At 41.4% G+C, this 19,718-nt stretch overlaps 1 protein-coding gene across 6 annotated transcripts in view; it reads left to right on the top strand.

Moving 5' to 3' along the window:
• The window catches only part of LOC133844225 (uncharacterized), a 93,095-nt gene that overhangs the window by 67,812 nt on the left and 5,565 nt on the right, over window positions 1-19,718 (top strand). Inside the window, exon 12 of one of the 6 annotated variants that reach the window (XM_062278137.1) lies at window positions 10,832-10,890. The exons of the other annotated variants lie outside the window; for them this stretch is intronic. Coding sequence (XP_062134121.1) covers window positions 10,832-10,863 — 32 coding nt within the window. The 3' untranslated portion in view covers window positions 10,864-10,890. Of the gene's footprint in view, window positions 1-10,831; window positions 10,891-19,718 lie in introns of those variants that run through there. 6 annotated transcript variants of the gene reach the window in all.

Below are 19,718 nucleotides of genomic sequence, written 5' to 3'. Positions count from 1 at the left end.
GCGGGTACTGCCATGATGATGATGATGACGATGATGATGATGGTTGAACTGCCAACTGGCGAGGATGGCAAAGCGAGGCCGTGCAAATCCGGAACGAACGAACATATTGACAAATTATCCTTTTTACACGCATCGCCTGCTGAGTTGGTCTCGCCTCGCTGAGCGTTTGTCCTGCTACACACACATACTTTCGCACACACACAGACAGAGGCGAAACCATTGTTAAATGTGCCAATGTGCACACATAGTTGCTTCGTCGCTGTCGTCGTTGTGGTTATCGTTCTCATTCTCGGCCTCGTCCTCGTCCTCGTACTGTGTACATAAACAGCGCAGATCTGAAACTACGACAACAGCAGTAGAAGAAGAAGAAACAGCATCCGCTCTCTTGCTTTCTGCCCAGTCCAGAGAATATCATAAAAGTTCGCCATGTGTATGTGTTTCTATTTTTTCTAGCCGCAGACTGTTTTCTTCATCCTATTGTTTTAACTTACTTTTAGTCGATTTTCATGCTACTCCCCCATTAGTAAAATCCTGTCAGGTACTGCTCTATTTAAACTGATCTGCAAAAATATTGAGTCGATATAGTTGAGTAACGAATAAATATGCTAAAATCACTGTAAACTCTTTAGCTTTGAATTTGACCCTTAAGATAGTAGTTTTCTTTTGGAATTTTCAACTTTCCAACATTCCAATGCCTTAATAGTATATTTGCGAAAATTTTTAATTAGAGTGAAAATTTATCGTTTAGATCAATGTTAATTTAAAGAGCTATATTTTTTCTTGGCTCACTAAATTAAATAAATAATTGATATTTTATAAATATATTCGAAAATCAAAATTACTGCTAAAAACCTTTATATTCTTTTTTTTATTTATACAGTAAAGCTGCTATTATTGGCAAATTTGAATACAAAAGTTATCGATTGAAAATATAGTTGACTGAATCGAATTTAAAAGGAACTCTCTTGCATTTGTTTCGTGTTGTTATCGTGTTCCTGCCCCAATAATTGACTCAACTTAACCTCTCTTCCCCACAAAGTATGCAACAGCATTTTGCATTATATGATGAGAGAGTGAAAAAATGGTTAAAACACAGCAACCACAGCGCTGCCGCTGCCATGGATGTTGCTGCTGCTGCTTTTGCTGCCGCAGTCGACTTCAGCTTCAACAGCTGCAAAGGTGTTGAGCACATGAACCGCAAATTTTGTTTACAGTGTTCGCTTATTGCTGTTGTTTTTGTTGTTCATTTGACGAAGCCAGAGAGCAACAGCAACAACAAGAACAAGAACGTTGGGAGCAGCAAGAGCAACAACAATACGAACGAGCGTGTACTTCGTGTTAAATGCAAAAGGGGAACAACAACGACCTCAGCGATGACGCTGTCGACATTGTTGTTATTGTTGTGGTATTTTGCTGATGGTGGCAAGCCACCATTTTGAGTCTTTCTCTCTCACTGCCCCGTATTGCTGACAGTTGGACCGACCCAACTATAACTGACTGACAAGCAGCCGTCTCGTGCTAGCTGCAAGAAAATCAACCCCCAGCTGAATGCTGAATGCAGGCGGGCGACAACAGAGTTTGGTTTTGTTGTTGTTGATGTCGGTGGAGCAGCAAAGCAGTGCACATCAAGGCTGCGTTACCCACAGAATGCACATGAATTGCTCCACACACACACAAAGAGTCACATAAGCAGAGAGAGCAATTGGCACGTTGGTTGTTGGTTGCGCTCATTTGACAGTTGTGCTCTCGATTTTACTCTCACTCTCTCTGCGCTCACACGCCGACGCCGCCTGCTGTGAGAGTAACACGGCCCACACACGCACAACGTTCAATGTTGTTTTCTAAGCAAACGAACGCCGCTCTCCCATGGCGCTCAGAGCGGAGAGAGTATGAGTGCGAGTGTGACGTCTTACCCATTGCGTTGTGTGAGTTGACGACGTCGACTCTCACGTGCCTGCTGAGCTGCGAGGCGTTTTAGTCCTTTCGCAAACGTCGTCAGCGTCGTGTGTCGTGTCTTGTGCGTTGTGGCTGCCCTGCTCTCAGACTTGTGACGATTTACCGTTGCAATTGCGATTGCGATTCAGTTTTGAGATTGCGTTTCTCAATTACCAGCGCGTGTGATAAGTGCTGTGTTTTGTTTTGCATTGCTTTTGCCCTCTCACCCTTACCTCTGTACACGTGTGTATGTTTATGTCGTCAGTGCGTGTGTGTGTGTGCGTTGATTGTTGGTGTAAAAAGGGCAGCCAAGCGAATTCAATTACAATTACAATTAGCGTAATTATGGCGGCCACTTGCAGTGTCTAAGGGTGCCAGCAGAATTTTTGAAATTTCTAATTGAAATTTGAAATTGCAATTAAAATTGAAATTGTATCAAACGCTGAACGTGTCGAATGCAAGTGCAAATATTTTAATAAGTAAATTGCAAGCGTAAAGTTCTTTCTCCCGACCCTTGCCAAGCAGTGAAGTGCAGTTTTTAAGATTTGCCGTTAACCTTTTTCGCCATCAAGAAAGCGGCAAAGTTTTTATGCTCTGTGTGTGGCTTACGACGTATCAAATGTGAGTGTGTTAGTGTTGTTGGAGTATTGTCGCGGTCTCACTCTCACAACAGCCCACAAAAAAAAGAAGAAAAAAGCAAAAGAAATCCACTGTGAAGCAAGCAAGACGCCTCTCCTCGTACCCAACGTCGCGACGCTTGCCGTCGTCGCCGTCGTGTAGTCAGGGTAAAGTTTCTGGCGTGGAATTTAAATTGGAAAAGTAAAATGAAAAGAAAAGCGCTCGAGTAAAAGTTAAACAAAGTGCAAAGTAAATATTAAATTAAGAAAAAATAACGAAAAAAAAAAGAAAATAGAAACGAAGCGCAAGAAGAAAGAAAACGAACAAAATTTGTGCATCCGTGATCCCGAAGCAGAGGAATCAGCAAGCATCTAGCCATCTTAACGCGGCAGAAGGAGCAGCAGGAGCAGACGTCAGAGTTTGTTGGCTGCCTTCATTAATGCATTCGTCGTAGAGCTACGCTGGAGGCCAAGTAAATCTCAACCTTTTGCACGCAGCTCGGCAGCATCATTTATAAAGCGCTTTATACTCGCGCTTCGTTCCACACTTTTAACACTATACACACACACAAACACACCGCGGAGTATCGCTGTATTGCTGTCTCGCTTGCGCTCTGCCGTTTTATTATTCCGTTTTCTTGGATTAACTCAATTTGTTGTGCCCGCCAACGCCGCGTCGCGTCTCGTCCGCGTTGAAGCCGTGCAGTGCCTCGTGAAAAATCGAAACGCAAGTGGCAACCAACAACAACAGGAGCAGCAGCAATATCACGCATAGTAGTGCAACCCAATACCAAACAGACTCACACACACACGCACTCACACACTAGCACACACCGTGAGAGCAGCAGCAGAGGAACAGGAAGAAGAAGCAGGACAGCTCCAACAGGCATCCACTGAATTCGCATTCATACTGTGCCTGTGTGTTGTGTGTGTGTTGTAAATACTTATGTGTGTGCGTGTGCTGTTTTGCTGCTCTTGTGCACTCTGCACTATCTCTGTCTCTGTCTCTGTGTAAGTGCGAGTAAGCGATAGAGAGAGAGAGAGCGAGAGAGAAGTCGCGCGCGCTGTTTGCTTTGCCTTCACCTTGTTTGGATTATAACCCATAATAAATGATGGAATGGCTACCAAGAGGATTACCCAGCATTCATGCACCGATACCGATTTGTGGTGAGTCGTTGGTAAAGTTTGTCGTCTCGTTACAATCCCCCCTCGCCACGAAGGACATTCGATAGGATTGGGGCTTATAAATGGCATAGAAATGTGGATGTAGATCGCGCACACAGTCTCCACAATTTGTGGACCGTAAGCAAAATAGAAAACTACAGAGAGAGAGAGTGAGTGAGTGGTTTAATAAAACTATTTGATGAGCGATAAACGTGCCCCAGATTTGATCCATTTTATTGATCCTCTCAACGCATGGAATGCCTAAACACGAAATGTCAGTGTTGACAACGAGCTGACAACACGTCCCATGGAGAGTAGCATGCTACAGAAGCGCTCTTGCCTTTTGGCTGCCTAAACAAGCAATAAAATTTCCGACAGCCTCTATTAAAACACTCGACGCCAAATGCTTGGCACTAATTGTCTCTGAAACGAACGTTTCCCAAAATATTCGCTGCCTCCTCAGTCTCCTCCTTCCATTCCTCCACCACCACCACCTCGTTTTGTGCTCGTAAATCGGACATTTCTCACTCCCCATCCATTCGTTGGAATAACAGTGGCAGTCCATAAAAATAGGAACAGAAAACGCGGGGCTTTGCCATGGCCACAATGCCATCAATAAGTTATTTTAATTTTCATTTATTTATTTTGACATCAAGACCAGCCGGCAATTAAATGTCAACACGCACAATATTTCTAGCTCGAGAATTGAGCACGGAGAGCTTTGGGATATGCGATCTCTCTGTTGTTTAGAATCTTGAGGTGACGGCCTACGCCTGCTCCCAAAATGTGTATGTGTGTATGTGTTTGTGTTTTTCCCCCCAGTATTCAACGTTCTACACAATTAATTTCGTTGCGTGTTGTCGTTTCCTGTGGGATCAGGGGAGGAATTCGAATGAGAATGAGATCGTAACACTTAAGGCAAACAAACAAAAACCTAATGTACGGCTACGGATCGTAAAACGATCGGCAGCGTTTGGAGAATCGTGAGTGAGGCGAGAATTGATTAATTTGTTAGTTATTCTATGAAACAGCTGATGGGAGATGTCAGAGATGTTAGAGCAATGTGGAATGGGGAATGTTGGGATCAGCTACTGAGTTATTTGCCTGAACTGTTGTGGCAGCTGTTGCTGTTTATTTACTCTATGGATTTCCGTTGTGCTCATACCCTGTGCATTAGGCACATTCAACTGCAACGATCTCTCGGGAATACCCTGTAAATTGTATATAATCCTAACTTGTTTGACTTTCCAACAAACTCTATTCACAACTTTTGATAAACTTTTCACATATTCAAATGCAAACAACGCATATGCCAAAATTATAGCATTTGCATTTGGATTTTATATTTGCATTTGCATAACTAATCATTTAATTATCGGCTTTGCATGGTCAAAAGTCATTTAAAATTTAAACAATGTTCTGCATATGTGTTTCCACATTTTCCCCCCCGCGCCTGAACGTCTGACATTATGATGGATGTCAAATAAACAAACGCAATTCATTTGCTCGTCAATGTAAATAGACAACAGCAACTGCTAGATAAATACAAAATGCAACTGGTTATTTTGTTATTTTCGGCAATTGAATTAAATTTTGGCCACACAAACAATCCAAATCTGAGCATAAATTATTGATGTGATTCAATTTTAGCCAAAGGGCAACTGACAAAGAAGCTTAAGAAGCCAGCCTAAGCAGTTTATTAAATGTTAGTTAGGGTATTCAACAGTCCATTCAATTTTTCCACTTCTCCCAAAAGGATTGAGTCTCTAGCTACCTTTGTAAGTTTTCCAGACTTTTGGGCCAATATTTGTTTAGTCGGGAAAATCGCATGGAAATGCTAATCACTTGTGTTCACAATTCTCGAGCAGCAGCATGTGCGAGTATTTAATCTTTGTGCAACCTTCTGTTGCAACAGCAACAGCAGCAGGGTAAACACATTTAGAAAGTCAACAAGCAAGTAGGTAGATAAGCATCGTATTTCTTTGAATAAATTGTGAATGTTTAATGATATGCTTGGGCATCGACTTGAGTTGAATACTTTAAGCCACACTTGAGGCGATACTCGCATAACAAGTGTAATTAAGATGCAGTAAAATCGCTTTAGACAAGTTGCAACATGATGACATTGCATTAGTTCAGTTCTGAGAGCCGATTACAATAAACTGTTCGCACTCTCGCTCACATTGTGCAACGCCAACTAAACCCAAAGTGTGGCACAGACATACAGACACACAGATACTCACACTCACACAGCAAACGCATCTTTAAGTACGAGTATCTCGTCGCTCGCACGCAATTCAATTAAAATGTCAGCTCTTGGAATTGTCCCCTTAGAAATGGATAGCAGCTGTTTGCCTGTTGTTGTTTTGTTGTTGTTATTGCAACATGGATTTGGATTGGAAATTAATGTTGCCAGCACAAAAGTGCCAGCCCATATTAACGAACTCATCAGCAAAGACTACCTACAACGTTTTCTCGGAGTCCAGAGGTCGAGGGTCGTTGTTGCTGGTCAACCATTTGCATGATTTTTAACATTCACTGAACACTGAGCACTGAGCTGCTGCTGCCAGTTGAATACCATCCTTTGAGTGAGTAAATTTGTATGCCAATTACTTAGGCAGCAGCAAACAGAACTGCCAATCGACCCAAACGACACAAGACAAGTGACCGAGCGACCGACCCGAAGTAAACGATGCTCATCCTCCTCCTCCGGCTGCCTCCTTTCCACTACTACAACTACTACTTGACAAAAGGGTCAGAGTCATTAACATGCTGTTGTCGTCTCTCTGTTCGTCGTGGCAGCATTTAGGGACGACATCTGCACCTTTCGGTGTGACACTCTGACGCCGCAGGGCCAGAAAGACAGCAGAAGCAGAGGCACCAGCAGCTGGTGGCTGGCAGGGCGACAGCTTTGACACCAAAAGCCAGCCGCACTGTGCCACGCCCAGGTCCATGGATAGCAGGCCCAGACATTGTCAAGCCAATGTTTGTGTGCAGGACACGACAGAGCGGAGCTTTGGCAAGGACACACATGGCACATGGCACATGGCACAAGGCACTTGGCAAAGCAACCAAATTTAATACAGCATAAAATAGAATTTTCAAAATCGCTGTTTGCTTATGGAAATTTCGGGGTTTTCCTTGTCGACTTCTGCCGCCTGCCCCTCACAACCAACAACAACAACAACAACAGTAACAACCACAGACACTTTTCCAAAAGTTTTCATTTTGTGGCTTGGAGTTTTTGTCAGTTTTATGCACACACGCACGCCCCCTGGACATGCCCCCAGTGCCCCATGCCCCATGCTCCCAGTGCCACATACCCTTGTGCACTCGGAGTTCGTTTCACTTAACCTTTTTTCTCTCTTCTTTTTTCTCTGATTTGGAACACCCTGTATGTGGCCTCAACGAATTGTCCAAAAAGTTTGCACTGTTTGAACTTTGGTTACTTTCGTGTTGAAGTTTTCAGTTCCAAACTTCACAAGTATTGTCTATGTATCTTCGGGTATGTCTCTCTGTGTGTGTGTGTGTGTGTGTGAGTTTGGGGATTTTGGGGATTTTTGGTCAAGCAAACTAATTTGTGAGCAGTTGATCAGCTTACCAAGTGGCAAGTTGACGGGAAAGTTTAAGTATTTGCCTTGCACTCATTTGTCACTTGTCGCCTTCACTTTGAATCAATTATGATTCATAATACGGAGCAGAGCACTCAATTCGAGTTGGTAAATTAGAGAATAATAGGTGCTTGAAAATCTGTATGCAAGTGGGTAAATACGAAATAATATCAAACAAATTATAATGCTTGAATTCAATTCAAACATTAGCTTTAACAAATGTCTTTTGTTAGAGTCTCTTAACGAAGTTTTTAATTAGTTGTTCTCCACCCACAAAATCGTATTTATAGCATAAGCTAAGCAGATTAGTATTAAGTAAGTTGCTAGTCCCAGCGGTATTTAATTAATACGCAATCATTAAAGCAACAAAAACGCTGAATATATTCAGAGACTATTTACAGCAAGTACATCGTTGGCAAATTCTCGAATAATTTGCTCGTTATAACTAAAGTACTTGATAGAAGAATGTGGGCGTATGGCATTATCATAATAGAGGTATTAAAAGTTAATTGAAAAATCATTGCTTGATATTTACAAGGCGCAAGGCACAAGACGTACAACGGAAGCGAGCAACACAACTGGGAATACTACGCTGCTACTCACAAAGGATAAGAACGAGGTCCTGTCGAGAGAGTAGCAGCAGAGTAGCTGCAGCAAGCAGAAGAAGAAAGCACACAGTTGCAGGGCGTCATTTTACGCAACTGTACAAACAGTTGCACAAATAATAAAGAACGCTCTCTCTCTCCCACAATTGAGAGCGGGGGAGGTCCTTGGGGGTCTAGCAGCAGTACAAAAATGATGCGTGGGGAGGGGAATGCGGGAGGGCGGGTTTGCTTGAGGAGGGCACTTTTAAGAGCGAAAAACACATTTTTGCACTTTTATAGCGCAACATCTTTTGTAAGCGCGACGGTCCACTCCGTTCTCCTTCCCCGTTTCGCGCGGTCCAAACAAAAGTCCCCCCACAGCTACAGGACCAACACAGACACAGATACAAACGCCACACACACACACACACACTCACAATGGCAGACAGTCGTCCTGCTGCTGCTGCTGCTCCTGACGGTGCCAATGGCGGCTGCCTTTAATAAACCCACTTTATTGTTTAGAGCCCAAATAAAATAATCCCCTTAAATGATGCCTTCGCATAATAGACGCCTGCTGCTTATTTTACTGCCGCTGTCGCTGCCACAGTCTCTGGCTTTGCCTCTGTCTCTGTTTCTGGTTGTTGCCACTGCCACAGACGCTGCCGTCTTCATCTCCTTGTTCGTGCTGGGGCTGCGCTGTTGTCGTCGTCCTTGCCAATTCGTGCCGAGTTTCTGCTTTGTTGCGTCCTCAAAACAGTGGGACGAATGCGCATTTTATTCCGCGTAATGTGTGATAAATGGAAGCAAGTTAATTCCAACTTAGAATAATAAATGATGACTGTATATGGAAATAGTTACGTATTAACCTGCTGATAAGTTGGCTACTTGAAGTAAAACTGATTAAGATTTCAAAGGGCTAAGGTCCAAATAAGGAATCTATTTAATCACCATATAATTCCAGAATGTAGTTTGAGTTATTAAATTTATTAGTTTTTTGAAGTCTTTATTTAATCAAATGTTTAGAATTAATAAAGGTTCATTTTATATGAACTTAAAGAGATGAATAAAACTAAAGTAAAGTATTTGAAAAATTAGGAAAATGTACTTAATATACTTGGGATATGCAATTAAAAATATATTTAGTATATAAAATATACTATGATATATATTTAGTATATAAAATATACTATATTGTAAAATGTATTGTATTGTGTAATTAGTACATAAAATATACTGTATTATAAAATGTACTTAATTATATATTCAGTATGTTTTATATACTTGGTATATACAATTCAAAATGTCATATACATATAGTAAGGGTCTATAAAAGCTAAAGGTATAGCTTTTTTTTGTAGTTACAATCATTTAAAATTTATTGGGAAACTTTTGAACTTTTCATTTCAAACAGATTAATAAATCTAAATATCTTTCTGACTGCGTCATTGACTAACTAACCATTTAAATTTATTAAGCTCTATTTTACCACTTTTCCACCTTTCAATGTTCGATATTCATACCAGTTTGTAAAGTGATCAACCCCACTGTCGCTTAGATGCGCAGACAAGGGTCTCTGGCTGTGTGTGTGTGTGTGCTTGTCTGTGTCCGGGCTGAGCCCAGGCGTTTGCGTTAGCGTCACTAATGATGATGATTTTGTGGTAAAACGTTGTGTTTGTGCTAATCGGGACAATATTATGCGGCAGTAAAAAGTAAATGACTCAAGACAAGACAAGCCACGGCACGGCACGGCATGGCACAGTAGGAAAGCAAAGCAAAAAGGGCAGAGACAAGGGAAACGGAGGCGGGGTAAACGGGAACAAAGAAGCAGACACTGAATGAGCAAGAGGGAAGAAGAGAGAGAGAGAAAGAGAGGCAAGCAATGAAACCGAGCAGAACCGGGGGAAAAGATGCAGGAAAACACACGGCACACGGCAGCTGGCTGTGAATGACGATGACGACGACGACGACGATGGTAAAGGCGAAGGCGAAATAGAAACGCCTTTCACTGGCAAAAGATAAAGAGCAGCAGGACAACAAAGGCGACTGCGCTAAGCCAAAAGAAAAGGCAGCTCGAGTTAAAGCCGTAGATGGTGAGGATGATGGAGACGAAGAAAGGGAACTCGACTGAGACTGAGACTGCGACTGAGGCTGAGCTGTAGTCATAGTCGCAGTCATAACGTGACGATAGCAGGGAAAGGATAAACAGCCAGAAGAGAATGAGAGAGTGAGAGGAAAGGATGCTGCTTGCTTGGATGTGCTCAAAGGACGACAACCCACGAGGGTCGCCTCGCACTTATCCTGTTCCCTTTCCCCTTCCTCATTCTCGACTTGAGTCAACTCGACTCGTCTCGTCTTGTTTCGTCTCACTGACTGCTTGGCTGACTAATGCGAAAAATACGTAATTGCGCATAAATACGGGATTAACAAAGTGCTCGTCCTGCGTCCTATGTCTTCGTCCTTGTTGCTTGCTGGTCGCATACCCTTGGACTGGGCTTGGCTTAGGTTGGCTTTCGGATTCACAACAAAATTAGGCATTACAATGTCGGGCTACTGTGCTAAACACACACACTGTATGTGTGTGGTGGTCATAAAAGGAAAAACCAATTCGATGGCAGAAATCCTGTGAAACATTTGCAGGGATTTGCGGAATTAGTTGGCCACAACAAATTCCGAGTCTTAGAACCCGGATGCGGGGCTTCGCATGAATTGGCCAATAATGCCCAGCCAAGCAGCTACTATAAGATCGGGCGCAGATTGTGTTTAGTTTCCTCGAGTGCTCGAGTGACAAAAAATGAGAGTTTCCTTTGATTACCACATCAAATGCTGTCTTAAATATTCTTTGAATTTTATGAAAAATCTTTTCTTCACTTATTATTGTCATGTTTACTAATTGTCTCCGCAAATCTTCTTATCATTTCAGGTGAGTTACAGTTGTTTAAAAATTGTGATTGAATGGTACGCTAACGATTAGCAGCTACTGTAAGTATTATCCGTAGTAATTGAAGGCAGACGATGATGAAGCAGGATTTTAGATGCCTTAACACCGAAACAGGCAATAAGAGGTGACAATAGGTGAATTTTATTGCTCCTCTGAACCATAAGCTGATTGGGATGGCATAACCAAAAGGCACAAAAGGACAAAAAAAAAACAATGCAAGAAATGTTTTGCACAAAGAAAACCTGAATAAATTTCCAACTCTCAGGAAAGATACAAATGCGATAGGCAGCTGCAAATATACCATAGATACAGATGCAGATACTTACTCCATGGGAGGCAGTCAGACAAGTGAGTTGCGTCAAGGACTCAAGAGCGAGTTGCAAAACGTGAACGAGAGCTGACTCCCCTGCTGAGTTCTTGAGCTGTGCCAAAAGGACACTTGCACAAGTCACAGCTTGTGGCAGCATCGCTTTTCTCTCGCACACACGTTGATGCTGCAGTTGAAGTTGCCTCATGAGGCAGTTAAGCAAGTATCTTTTCGTACTTTGCGGGCATGTTCTCGGCATATGCTGTTGCAGTTGATGCTGCGTTTTTTTTTTTTGTCCTTATATCTTTCTACTTTGTCTCTTTAACACTCGTCACTCGGTTTTATTGCTGCAAAACTTTTTGCATTTGATTGCTGTTTTTGTGTGTGCTCCGCCCAAGCCATTGAGACTGCATTGCTAATCAGCTAGAACACATTTGGTTGTAGAGATTATAGTGGATGGGAAGCATATAAAAAGACTGTCTGAAATGCTGACAGACTTTTACTACAGAAACTTGATAAACTCTTCAATAAGTTGTAAACTAATGAAATAATACAAAACTTTAACAAGAAAGCCACATTAGATTGTGCTCGACCCATTTACAATTAAAGTAAAACAAAATATGAATTAATATTCCCAAAAAATACTTAGAAATACCGAAAGTTATATTTACGACAACCATGGCTAAATCATCTCGGCTGATGAAGATCCGTCTGCCTGTTACATACATTTCCTGCAGTCACAAAACTTATTATTAATTTAAAAATAGAATACACGGAAGTCTTAATAATACTGACTAACTAAATACTGTCTGTATCCACTGTCCTGATCCTTCTGCTTTAATTCACATTAACGCATAATCAGCACCTTGTCATAGTTACTTCTATTAAAACCAAAAAAAAAACCTGAAAAATGAGTTTGCTAAAACAGAGGCTGAAGCTCAACAACGTTTTGGATGTTCACACCTAGCGAGCAAGGTTGGACGGAGGCAAGCACAACTATTCAGGCAGTCGAAGGAGCCATTTGTTTGGTCCTGGCAGGAATTTCATTTATGCTTGCCATGAATGCGTTTTGCACTTGGAATCCTATGGAAGTTGTGCATTTCTTAGCGCGCGTGCGGGGAATTTCAGTGTGGAATTCCTGCATTCTGGACATGCCGCAGACATTGTCGAGCAATGGCAACGAAGGCATAGGCAAACGTAGAACACACGACAAGGACACAGAGAGAAAGAGAGCGAGAGAGAGAGAGCGAAGCAGCAGGAATTTTGTGCTTGTGCAAGATTATTTCTCACTGTGTCAGGCAGGCAGACAGAAACCCTCTTGTATCCAGAATGCTCGCCAGAATGCGACTGAAAGTATTTAAATTGTGTTGCAAACATTTTCTTACTTCTTCCACTTCTTGCTTCCACGTCCTCCTCTTGTGTCCTGTGTGCAGGATATTTGCAAGCTTTGTGAAGCTGAAAATGTCTCGAATATTCTCTCGGTTTTCCAATTAATTAAAAGCATTCCTCGACTTGACGCTGAACTACATTTGCATTTTCGATTGTTCGATTGTAAACTAATTCTATGACATTAATTTAATAGCTGACCAATGGATATTCTTTAGAAACTTTTGCACGCTAATTTTAATTGCCACCTACTGAGATATGGTTTCATTTGTTTATTTGTTTGTTGTTTGTAGTTCTTTTATGGGCGGAATGTTTAGACGCTGTTTTCGTTGAAATCGCATTAATTACCAACTGCAGCGAACATTTGTTGTGCCACTCGCCTGGGAAATTCGCATTCTGTTTTTTTTTAATTATACATTTCAAGAAACTATTTGCATGTGTTTTATATACAAACTAAACATGTACTAAAAACATGTCGTATACAATTAAAAAACTGTTCTCAATTCGTCAAATAAAAATCAAATCTTTTATGGGTTGTTTTTTGCATATTTTGTGCAAAATTAGCAGGTGGACTGTTACGTGAGTGATTTAGGTAAATAAATTTTAAATAAAACAGGAATATATTATTGAGTTCGATACTGCATATATTAGCAAATAGTTGAGAGAGTTTTGCTAAGAATTTTTTTTTTTAGCATTTTTATACCCGTCATTCAATAGGGTGTAGGGTATTATACTTTCTGTTATGTATGTAACAGGCACTTCCAACTCCACGAAGTCTATATTCGATCAGTGTTAACACCCTAGAGGTGTATAAAAAGGACTGCTGCAGTCTGGTATTAATAGCTTTGTTTGAAAATATGGTATATTGTGTACTCTATGGTATATTTGGAATATGGTAGTATATCGATATACTATATATATTATAGTTTTTGTATTTTTGCGATATATTACTTTTGTTTTTCACTTTTTTTTGTAACCGTATCTTGCTGTATTACTTCTTTTGAATCAATGCAATTTAGATAAAATGTTTAAGTTTTGAGTTTTATTATTTTTTTAGATATCCATAAAGAGGTTTCCTACTGGTACATTCTACAACATTTCAAAAGCGATTAATTTTTTTTGTCGATATACATCACAGTTTTCAAATAATTCAAAGTTTTTGTCGATAGTGAAAAATATGTCTACAATCCGTCCACAATCCGTTAGTATTATCAAACTGAAACATCATGTAATCGATTTCAATTGTGACCCAGCACACCACAAATTTAAGATATTTAATAACATTGATTATAAAAAGTACAATTCGGAAAGAGAAACAAAAACCGAATGCCTTTTTCATAATAATGAAATAAGCATTAGAACAGATATTTTGTTTAATAATAATGACTACAATTTTAATAATGAGAATTACGTTTCGATTATTTTACGTATTTCAAACTAAAACTTGAGAGCATTGTTTGGTGGCATCGAGTTTTCAATAGTTGCCACATCTTGTGTTGCACCGCGGATGGGAATGTGAATCGCATTGGAATTGGATTTGGAATTGGAATTGGAGTGGTGCAAATGCATGATTTAATTTATGAAATTATTATGCATATTTATTTGTTGTTGCCTTTGTTTGTTTAGCAGTTCCGTTTGCCGGCATCCAAAATGCATGTGCATCGTGTAAATGTGTTGTAGAGTGTGTGTTTGTGTGTGGGTCTGGCAATCATATTACTGTCCCCACTCACACACACACATACACTGCAGCCCAATGAAATTTTGGCAATTTCAGTTAGTTAAATGAAGGCGTGACTGCGGCCCATTCTCAGCCAGCAACCACTGGGGAGGAGGAGGAGGAGAAGGAGGCCAGCCAAAATTGATGGCAACATTTGTGCGTCCCGTTGCGAGGCTTTTGCCAGGGATTTGTTGGAGTGTATGTGTACCTTCCTCTACCCCCCTTTATCCCCCGTTGATTCTCATCTCGAATGCTTCTCTATTGGCCCTGGTCAGCGGTTAAGCGACTTGCCTTTGCCTGAACCGTTCGATTGTAGTGCCATGTGGTCATGTGACCATGTTGACCGCAAGAGCCCAGCAATAATTAATGCATGAGCTGCAAACTAACCAGACTCTGGGCCTGGTCAAGCTGCAGACCGAGATGGCGACGGTGACGGCGATGGCGATAGAGACGTGTCCGGGAGGAGTTTTGGTTAGCGACTGCTGCTGCTGCTTCTGCTTCCCATTGAGCGGCCTGGGGACAATTGTGGTGACCTGGGTCACAACCGGAACTCTATACAAAAGGCCAGCTGCTACTGTCGACGTCGTCGTCGTCGTCAGCGCCACAGAGACGCCGCTTTGCGAGCTCCAACGATGCTAATGCAGAAGTGGACGGCAACGACGACGTAACGGCAAATAATTGCATATGAAACCGCAGTCGCAGCCTGTTTGAAGCAGTTGACGATTCGTTCGCAATGCAGCAAGTGCCGCAGGACTAAACTCACACGCACACACACACACACACACACATACATACAGGAGCAGCAAATCAAACTTAATTTATAATTAATTTAGTTCCTCTTCTGCGTTGTGTTTCCCCCGCTCACTTGGCTGCTGTCGGTTAAACATGCAATTTCACAGATTACTAGTACATAAATAGCTGAATGTTTAATAAGCAGTGGAGAGTGGTCCTCTGTTAATTAGAGAGTCACATGTGGATCGAATTGGTATTCGTATTTTATTGAACTTGAACAAGAGAGTTTGTTTAGTCGCATTATCAATTAAGTAACTTTGTTATGTAATGTAATAGTTGAATTACTTGAGCAGCTCTCGATTGCATCGCGAAGTAAAACTTGAAGCACTTCGCTAATATGATTTCTGAAACAAATGAAAATACATATCCTTCATATGTTACATGATCATTTTGAATTTAAGAAGGGATCGACTCTCAGGCATATTTCAGGTGAAATACCACTCACTAATGTTACCATTGTCACTTCAATTATCCGCCATATTGGAAAATGTTAAATTAACGAGTGCTCCAAAAAAATGTGCTATGTTTTTAACTATAGTTATACTCCATTTTAATATTGCCAGCCTACTGCTGCCTACCTACTTTAACTTCCATTGTACTCCATTTTGCCAAAGCGAAAATTATCTTTTTCCTTAATATGAATGCTAAGCATATTAACTACAATTATACATTAAAAAGTATAGTATATTATATATAACTTCAAATATTGTCCATTTTGTGTGGTCCACAAAATGCTGGTCCATAAAATTAGTTTAATTTTTGTCACTTCAATTATCCACCATGTTGAAAATTTCTAAACTTGCGACTGCCCCAAAAAGTATGCTATGTTTATATACTCAATTTTCAGGGCTAACTCTCCACTGCCCTGAAAAGTAGGCTACATTTTCTTTAACTTCAATTGTATTCCACTTTGTCAAACAAAAATTAATCATTTTCTTCTATATGTATGCTGTTTTTTTAATAACTTCAATTACATTACAATAAAACATGTACCTCAAAAAGTATGCTATGTTTTATATAACTTCAATTATACGCTATTTTGTGTAAAATGCTGTACAGAGTGTTTAGCAGTCGTGTGTCTAATTATATCTTTTATTTAGTTTCCGCCGCCTGTCCCTAAGCATCATTTGAATTTTAGATCATGGTGACCTGGCACTCGATAATGTCCTGCTGCCCACTTGGCACTTGTAACATGTCGAATGTGGAATGTGGAATGCTGTATGCTGAATGCCGCATGCCGCATGCTGAATGCCACACACCACATACCCTGATGGCACTTGGACAATGACATAGCATGCCTGGCCTCACAATTTCGCAATTGATTTAATTGTGAATGTATTTATTAAATAAATTATTCATGCTTCGCTCGATTGCACTCCTTGTGAATGTGCTGTGGCTGACCTAAACATGCTCTGGCCACACGGACACAGACAGGAGGTGAGGTGAGGTGAGGAATGTGTAGCAGTGGCAGTGGCAGTGGCAGCAACATCACCGTTTGCCACTGTAATTAGTTGTGGTGGAATAATCGCATGCAACCGGCGACTGCCACATCCTCATCTCACAAAAGGAATCCGATGCTGGAAACTGCTATTTAAATGGGTGAGGTAGAAAGAGAGTATCAGGAGGCAGTGGATAAGGTTGAATGGTTGGATATATATTTGGTCTGTCGGTCAGTCGATGGGTTGGTTATTTGGTTGAATGCCCCCCGCCTGCATTTTGGCCATTTCGAGTGGTGACATTTTAATTTACCCGAGCGAGAAAACCAATTTCGCAGCATTGAAATGTGACAAATGCCACACAGCAATAGCAACAACAACAACAGCAACAATAACATTGAGCACAATATGAAGTGTGCCTAATTTATTCAGCATTTATTTATTTGCAGTTATGATTTGTGTTGTTATGTGGTGTATCGTAGTGTGGTTGCCTCTGCTTTCGTTGCAATGGCAAGTCCATTTAAATGACTTTTGCACAAAATTGCATTTGCATCGGCAAATTAACCAAATGCAATAACCAAAAGTCAATGCACACTGCAGTTGATGCCACAAGATTAAGCAACGAACGAAGTGGATAGTATTAAAGCCAGATTAAAGAGTAAATCAATTAAATACAAATTAGTTAATTCGAGTGATTAAAATCATGCAATGAAGTAATTGTTATTATATAATTGTGTATTGCATTTAGCAGACCACAATACGATTGTTCTGGCGCCATCTAGCGTATATTGTTGGAAACATATTATGTACTTAAGACTTCTCATCAAAAAAAAATTACGCAATTTGGTAGATAAAGATATTTTGTTGTGAAGTATTTACTTATTTCTTAACAGATGCAAAATATGGCTTTGCTTCTCATCCTTGTTTAATGTGAACAGGCGTCATCTAGCGTATATTATTAACAACATGTTATGTACTTAAGACTTCTCATAAAAATATTATGTACTTTAGTAGGTAAAGCTATTTTTTGTGTGAAGTATTTACTTATTTTTTAACAGCTAAAAACCATCGCTTTGTTATTTTTCCTTGTTTAATGTTACAGGCGCCATCTAGCGTATGACTTTTTGTTTGCAATAATTTGCTTATTTTTTAATATATGCAAATTATTGCCCTGTTAAAGGTAAAAAATACACGTAAACTCTCAACTGCAACCCACTTTGAATTCAGAATCACTCGCTAAAAATAGGCTACAAACTATAAAGAATACTGTAAATAATAGAAATATGCAACGAATGTCGGAATTCAAATTGTGAATAATTTCGATAGATTCCAGAGAATATTCGTAGTCTATTCGGGAATGTTATGGGGAAAAATGCAAACTACAAAGCCAACTGACTGGCGTGGAGTTGGTAAAAAAATGCATGCAACTGAATTGCATTGAATGCGATGCCTTTAAGAGTCGAGTCAGTTTGAGTTGTGTTGTGTTGCGATGAGTTGAGTTGCGTTCAGAATCGAATCGTGTTGCATCGAGTTATATCCATTCAAAATAATTCGAGACGAGGTGAGTCGAAGGGGAGGGGAGAGGGACTCTCTCCTGCTGGTGTTCTGATTAAATTCGGCAAATAACGCTGATGCCAGCAAATCGCCGCTCAATGCAAAAACAGAGCTAGGTCTCCAAGGCAGCAGCGGAGCAGACTGTGATGGGAGGGAGGGTGAGGGGGAGGGGGGAATGTGGCAATGGCTGCCATGTTGAAGTACACAAAACCCATGCAAACAAACAGGCATTTCATGGCAAACAAGAGCGACGAGTGTAGAGCCGAGCAGAAAACCAACAGAGGTCGCGTTCGCATCTCCCACCTCTCTCTCTCTCCCATCCAACGTAGTCCCAATGCTAGTTGCACACACACACACACACAGTCATGGTGCCAATCCGCAGCATCAGATGGCTGCAGCAACAGTAGCAGCAGCAACAACCCACTCCCAGGTCGGCCCACACGCAGTTAGGCAAACTGGCAAATACGCTGGAATCGGAGGCGCCTTTGTTTGGTTTGTGAGGCCCGGGCACAGGCACGGACACGGACACCGACACGGACACGGACACGGATCGGGACTCAGCTCGCTTTTGCACTCGTTGGCATTTTATTGTTGTTGTGAAGAGCGCGCTATTGTTGTTGCTGCTGCTGCTGTTGCTGTTGCTGCAGTTTCGGGCATTATTTCGGTTTAGTTTGGTAAATACACATACCAAGCATGCCCCATGCAGCATGTGGATGCCACCCGCCTGCCTGCTTGTCCCAACAACAGAATTTGCCTATGCCAGCCATGTTCCCTCAACAGCAACAGCATCAGCAAGCAATCCAACTAGGAGCTTAGGCAACGGCTGTTGCTGTTGTTCTCAAAAACGTGGAATGAGGAGAAGGTATGGAGGAGGCAACTGCCACTGCAACTGCATGTGGCACGCACATAAAAATTCTCCGAATGCATTTCGTGCATTTAATGAAAACTTCAACGATTTGGCAATTTGACTTTTGTCACTTTGAATAAACTCACATTGCATTTAAGAATATATACGTGTCTATCTAAATATCACTTTGAACTGAGCATCCAGCTCAGTTTACAATTAGATCAGAGGAATATCGTTTGCTGAGATAACGAAGTGACGATGCCATTCAACTGGCATGTTGCACAAAGAACACAGCAAATGGTTTTAGTCCTTGTCACCGTCATCGACGTCGTCGTCATCATCGGAAATTCCATTCTGGCATTGAATGCGAGCTGAGGCTTCTGTCTGTGAGCACCTGCGCTGCTACTGACCTGAAAGGGGCGGTGCAACAGGGCGTGGCTGTCATATCTGAAAGCAATTTGGCCGGAGTGAAACGAGAAACAAGAATCGATAAAATCGTTGGGCGTGCAATTTTGTGCCGTGAGCAAAAGACCTCAAAAGAACAAACCACGTGGGGTAGCACAACAGCCAGCAGTGGGCCAGCAGCAAGCACACACACACACACATACACTCCTCTCTCATCCTCCTCCTCCTCTTTCCGAATTGGTTAGGTGCATGGCTGGGTGTTCATGTCCGAAATTCAAGTTTCAGGCCGCCCGCCCATTTGCATTTTGCGACGTTCCCACCTCCCTTCCTCTCTCCTCCCATCCAACTGGTCTCACTCAATATCCAAAATCCTTGCATTGGTCTCGTTCCCGGGTCCATGAGCCGGACCAGTTGCAAATGCATTG

This window comes from Drosophila sulfurigaster, chromosome 3 (genome assembly GCF_023558435.1).
Source record: "Drosophila sulfurigaster albostrigata strain 15112-1811.04 chromosome 3, ASM2355843v2, whole genome shotgun sequence".
Taxonomy (NCBI): domain Eukaryota; kingdom Metazoa; phylum Arthropoda; class Insecta; order Diptera; family Drosophilidae; genus Drosophila; species Drosophila sulfurigaster.
The sequence above is the reverse complement of the archived record's forward strand: the minus strand, read 5'-3'. Positions and strand labels throughout refer to the sequence as shown.